A 6,303-nucleotide genomic window follows, 5' to 3' on the forward strand; every position below is an offset into this window, starting at 1 on the left:
TAGATTTGGTGTGGGAAGCCAGATAGAGAGAGAGAGGAAGACAAAAGGGGGAAATAAAAGAGACGGAGGAAACGAAGGCATCGGATTGGAGAAAAGGAGTTGGCGCCAGGAGGAGTTGTAACTGGTATATTGTCATCAGTTGGGGTGAGTAGCGTTGTGGCTGTTGGTTCGTGTTTTTAGTTTTTCAGTCTTTTTATTTTTACTTTTTAAAACTTAGGGTAGGAGGGATAGTTAGGGAATAATGGTGGGTGGAAGGTACGGATGGCAAGTAAATCCGTTAAATCCGATAACTTTGAATAACCATTCGAATGAGAGGGATTTGGGATTGAAAATTCGAATATTTTACAGCTATGGAGAAGAATTGTGAATGTTATTCGGTTATGGTTTCAAATAAGGGTTATAGATAGGGTTCTCTGATCTATATCCGTTCCCAAATAATATAGTATAGTATAGTATACACACATATTGAAATTATTTGAAAATTTCTTTCATCTTTTCCTGTAGTGGTTATTGTATTTGTTTTTGTCATTCCGTTTCTTTTTTATGGGACTAATTTGCCTTAGTTTGCTATCATATTTGGCTTATCATGAACACTTCTAGAAATTATTGTTATGTTTATGATGATGTGGATGTGGATATAATGACCGGATTAGTATCTATTAAAATTAAATTATAATGTGTCAGTTGAACAAATAATTTTTTTTTATTGATAAAAATGGATATAACCGTTAACCGATAAGGACTCCGTTACGGACATATATGGTTATGGATAATCCCGATGGTTAATTTGAGGTTATGAATATGGTTAATTTTTGTAGTTATGCGTGGATATGACATTTTTGTCCCCAAATCGAACCATTGCTATCACTAATGGGAAGATAGTTTTAGATTTTAAAAAAAAAAAGTAATGGTGGGTGTGATAGCACAATGGGGCGTCTAGCAACGCTCTTTGCATATATGTCAAAGAATGCATCAATGCATACGACATTTTGTTCAAATTAGTGTCTAAATTTTAACGTTCTGACTTTTGAAGTAAATTTATGCACGCGACAATGTATACAATGCCTTGATGCATTGCAAATTGTAGCTTTTTTATTTGGTCTGAAGTATACAATTATTCATGGTTAGTGTAATCCATTGGGGAATGCAGAAAAATTATAAAACACACATATGTATACCTATATATAGAGACGGATGCACATTTGGACATAGGTGGTCTCAGAACCACCTAGAGTTTAGAAAATATACATATAAAGGTCTTTTAAGGATTCTCTGAATGTTTTGTACGACTCTCTTTGTACCTACTAAGTGTTTGATGTAATATCTGCTAGGCATATCTCGACAAGTTGCATGGACAATACTCGACAAATTCTCTCGACACTAAGATTCGAATTCTGGTTCTGCCATTGTATCTACATACAAAGTGCAGATATTTAAATGAAATATCTGCACCGCACATTAGTGATAGATCAATCTCCTCTCCGGAAGCAAAGCTGGTAATCCCAAAATACAAATCCATAAGAATTCGAACTCGGATTAAGAGCTCTAGTTCTTTGCTTGCTTTTTCACTAGACCAACCCAGTTGGAGTTCGCTACGATTCTTTGTTTATAGTCTTCTTTGTTCAGATTTTCATCATAATACATTGGCTTTAACTTTGAATAACAGAACATCCTTAGATCATAACGTAGAAAAACGTAACCCCTTAAGAATCTGAAGGTAGATTGTCTGCCATCCCATTTCCACACTCTCCTCATGCCCTCTTGTGATGTATGGTCACGGTTAAGACACAGCAACATTTTATATTAATTTTTTTATAAAAATAATAAGAATATAAAATATTAACGTGATTTAATCGTAATCATACAAACAGAAATGAACGAGGAGAGTATGGAAATGGGAGGCAGAGAATCCATCTCCTAAGAATCTAGCCCGTTTGTGTTATTTTCTGTTTCAGATTTAATCTGCAGGTCTAGGACCAGACTAGCATCCATGTGAACCTCAAAAGTTACGCAACCTGGAAAAGTCTTGCAGTTACCAAATATAATATATAAAAAAAATAAACTAAGCCAGTTTCTGTTTCAACTGCCCCACATGATTCTGGTCTTAATCATTGTTATCATCTCAATGTTTTGGCCGACAGAGCAGTTTGCCTATGTGCAAGATAAAGAACCGGATCTCCTCCTGAGCAAAGGATCTGAACCGTTAAAATTTAATCCAACGATTTTAATGATTATAATTTTTAAAAGAACTATTTTTTTGTAATCATTAGATTAAATTTCAACGATTCAGATCATTTGCTCAAGAAGCTCAGCCTCCTAAGTTCAGGAGAGGATCCGATTCCCAAGATATATACTTGTGTGTGGAGTATATGAATGAATATAACACTGATAACGTAACTAGTTATTTGCGTCATCGGGGTACATTTTGTACGCGTATAACACAAATCACGGGACGGAGTGCTATGCTTACACGGATGTATAACCGATGACATGCAACTTTGACCAAAACAAACTTACAAACTAATCAGAACAAGTTTTCGTTCTACAAATGCTTTCGATTTTTAAGATTACCACAAACCAAACCAACGCCACCAGTTTTCTGGACTAGAAAACCTTGAAAAACATCACTCTCATTATACATACATATAAAATATAGAGAGACAACTTATGATTTTTGTAACAAGGAGTGCAAAATTCCTAAAACCCAAAACCCTAATTACACACAAAACACCTTAGAGAGGTTGTTGCATTGTCACAACCAGAGGACTTGTCACGGTGTGCTTCCCATCTGACCAAACTATAGAACCACTCGTCACACTAGTGCTACCAGGAGATAGCTTCACTGCCAAAGCATGAACCCTCACAAGAAAATTCAACTTCTGCCCAACCCTCCTAAACGCGAGCCTCTCCGGCTCCACCGTCACTGTCGTCCCCGCCGGCGGACTGATCCTCACCTGATAGACAGACTTGGGGCCGCCCACGTTCGTGACGGTCCGGATAAAATGCGTATTCATCTTATGCTTCCCGTACTGCTGAAACACCACAGACAATGAAGGGTAATTGAGGTTCCCAGCATGTCCAGCCCTCTTTGCCCCATTGCAATTTGCAAGCTTCCTAGTGACCGTTTGTATGTTCTTAGTGGTATAATTGTAGTTGCACAAGAAATTCACATAATCATAAGAAGTAATGTCATAGACCAATCCAGGGTCCATTGCCTTTTGGGGATGAACATGGCCTGCCCCAAAGTCCATGACTGTTGATGTATTGCCACTGGACTCGTCCAGCATGGTCTCGCCCCTGTTGTCCACGGTGTAAGCCGTGGTCATCAGGGCAGACCTAATAGCAGCTGGACTCCAGTCTGGATGGGCTGCTTTCAGCAAAGCAGCCAATCCAGACACGTGTGGACAAGCCATTGATGTCCCAGAGAGTATGTTAAACTCCGTATTTCTCTTATCCGAAGCAACACCGGAAGGTCCAATCTTGTCCGGCCAAGCTGCCAGTATATTCAACCCGGGCGCAATCACGTCCGGCTTCAATATCTCTGGTGCTTGCGGGTTCGGCCCGCGGGCAGAAAATGAAGCCACGACAGGAGCGGGACGCACCCGAATTCTGGTCCCTTTAAACACAATTGTAGCCGTAGGTGGCGATTTGGACTTGGATGCAGCTGTGATGTACCTTCTGATTTCGTCTCCGGTGGCGGCACCAACCGCGGTGGCGGGTAACACGTGGCAGTCTGCTACAAGTCCTTCACCGTCGAAAACCCCATTGGCGAGTATCATTCCAACCCCTCCAGCTTTCCTCACAACATCGCCTTTCGCAGCTCTTGAATTAATGCCACGGTCGCATACGACGATCTTTCCTTTGACCAAATCTTGACTCAAAGAACCTTCTAGACATAAGGACGAGGAGTAACCGTCGCTGCCTTCGCTATCAGCGTAAACCAGAGGGTACATCCGACCAGCTGCGAGACCCGGCCCGGAATATACACTCATGCCCGGGATTGTTCTTCCGTTTCCGAGCTTCACATCGGCCGGGAAGTCCCGATCAATAGTTCCCGCGCCGACGGTTGTCACCCATGGAGCCACATTGGTGACAGTGAGCCCTCCCGGACCGCCGTTACCGGCGGACGCGGACACGAAGACACCGGCGTCAGAGGCTCCGAACGCGCCAATGGCTATGGCGTCGAGGTAGTACGGGACGACGACGCCACCTACACTGAGGGACACGACGTCGCAGCCGTCGGCGACAGCGGAGTCGAAGGCGGCGAGGATGTCGGAGTCGTAGCAGCCAGCGCTCCAGCAGACCTTGTACGCGGCGAGCCGTGCCTTGGGAGCCATGCCGGCTGCGACTCCCTTGGCGTACCCGAGAGTAGACGCCGGGAAAACGTACCGTCCGGCGGCGATCGAGGCAGTGTGAGTCCCGTGGCCGTCGGAGTCTCTGGGGGAGCGGTACTCCGTGGTCTCATTCATCTTGCCGTTAGTGGATTCGAAGCCGGCGGAGAAGAAACGGGCACCGATGAGCTTGCGGTTGCAAAGGTTCGCCGCAAAGTCCTTCCCGGCGACGCAGCTGCCTTTCCATTTGGTGGGGATGGGACCCAGTTCTCGGTCGTGGAAGGACTGGCGTTCTGGCCAGATTCCGGTGTCGATGACTCCGATGACGAGGTCGGACCCAAAGTCGGACTCCTTGAGAAGTCCTGCCGGGTCCGTGGTTCGGAGGCCGAGGAATTCAGGGGAGCGGGTGGTGTGGATGTGGCGGACTTGCTCTGGAATGAGACTGATGACGTGGCTGAGGGACTGGAGTTGGTCGGCTTGGGAAGGGGAGAGCTTGGCTGAGAAGCCGTGGAAGACGGTAGAGTAAGTGTGGAGAATAGTTGGGGGTTGGGAGGAGGAGGAGGAGGAGAGGGAGGAAAGGGAGGAGGAGTACCAGTCATGGTGGGTTGGGAAAATGGAGGGTTTGGAGTCTGGTTGGACTTGAACAATGAAGGTTTTTCCACCATCATTCTGATTATTATTTTCAGGAGAAGAAGAAGAAGAAGAAGCTGAGAAGTTAGATAGGGAGGAGAGAGAGATGATGAGAGAGAGGAGAAGATGGAGGAGAGAGAAAGCCATTGGAGAGAGTGAGAGTGAAGAGCTCTCTGTGTCTCTGTGTCTCTGTGTGGTGGTAGTAAAGTTGCTGCTACTTAATAAGTTATGGATGAAACATATTAATGAATATAATAATAAAAAGGTTAAATTGGGGTTTGGGGTGGTCGTCACTGGTCACTCTCGATGTTGATGTGGATCGGTGGGTGGTTTTATACTATTTGGTACTTAATTTGTTTAGGCTTCTCCAGAACATTCAAATTCAATTCAATTCAATTGTGTTAGACTGTACTACTGTGGAATAATTGTTTGAGATTGTACGCAATCGTGTGTCGTAAATCTGATATTACTCTTGTCCCGTGTTATTAGTGAGATGCACTATGCCTGTTACTGGGTATAATATGCATGGTTATATGCTAAGAATGAAAAACATACTTTTTTTTAATCTTTTACTCATTTTTATTAAATTCTGTTCATAGTTTAAATTTAATTTATTTAAATTTGACGACCATAAATAAAAAAATGTATAAAAAAACTAAAACAATTGTATAAGAATGACCTTTTTAATATGCAATGTATGAATATAATGACAAAAATATTCATATTATGAGAGTAAGGTTTTAAAAGATGTTTTAAAAGATGTTAGGTGTTAGTCGAGCAACGGGTTAGGATCTAGTGTCTAGGCGGTTAGGCGAGGCTATACAGACTAAGTAAATTTAAGTAAATTTATTATATATTGTATAAATAAGTATATGTTTATATTTATAAAACATACATAATTATATTAGAATACATAAATCATCTATAACATGACATATAAATTATAAAATATTAGAATATATTGAAAACATGAGCAACAAACATATAATGAGTGTTCATTGAATTAGTCAACAAGTCTATTACATTTTATCGAAAAATTAAAATACAAAATAAAAATTATCGATTTTCTGTCAAAGTTAAAGTCGAGACCTAGGCAGGGTTAAGCGGACTAGGTAGACACCTAAGTAGGTCTTGGCACACTTTTTTAATTTTCAAATGCCTAAAAACTCATCCTGATGATAAGAGCATCCCCAATGGGGCTTTATCCTCCATGAGGCTACTACATTTCCAGCCTTAACGAGAAATTTCATCCCCAATGAGCCGTAAAATGAGGATAGATCCACAACTGGGGCAAGCAACTTCCTTTCTTGGGTAGCGTAAAATCGGGCTACATGTAGCCCCA

At 42.1% G+C, this 6,303-nt stretch overlaps 1 protein-coding gene across 1 annotated transcript; it reads right to left on the reverse strand.

The window, feature by feature from the left end:
* Nucleotides 1–2,534: 2,534 nt before the first annotated feature.
* On the reverse strand, nt 2,535–5,188 carry LOC126612424 (subtilisin-like protease SBT1.5). The gene has a single exon (XM_050280823.1). It carries the CDS (start codon nt 5,106–5,108, stop codon nt 2,733–2,735), a length of 2,376 nt encoding a protein of 791 aa, XP_050136780.1. The 5' UTR covers nt 5,109–5,188; the 3' UTR covers nt 2,535–2,732.
* Between the last annotated feature and the right edge of the window lie 1,115 nt (nt 5,189–6,303).

This window comes from Malus sylvestris, chromosome 17 (genome assembly GCF_916048215.2).
Source record: "Malus sylvestris chromosome 17, drMalSylv7.2, whole genome shotgun sequence".
NCBI lineage: Eukaryota > Viridiplantae > Streptophyta > Magnoliopsida > Rosales > Rosaceae > Malus > Malus sylvestris.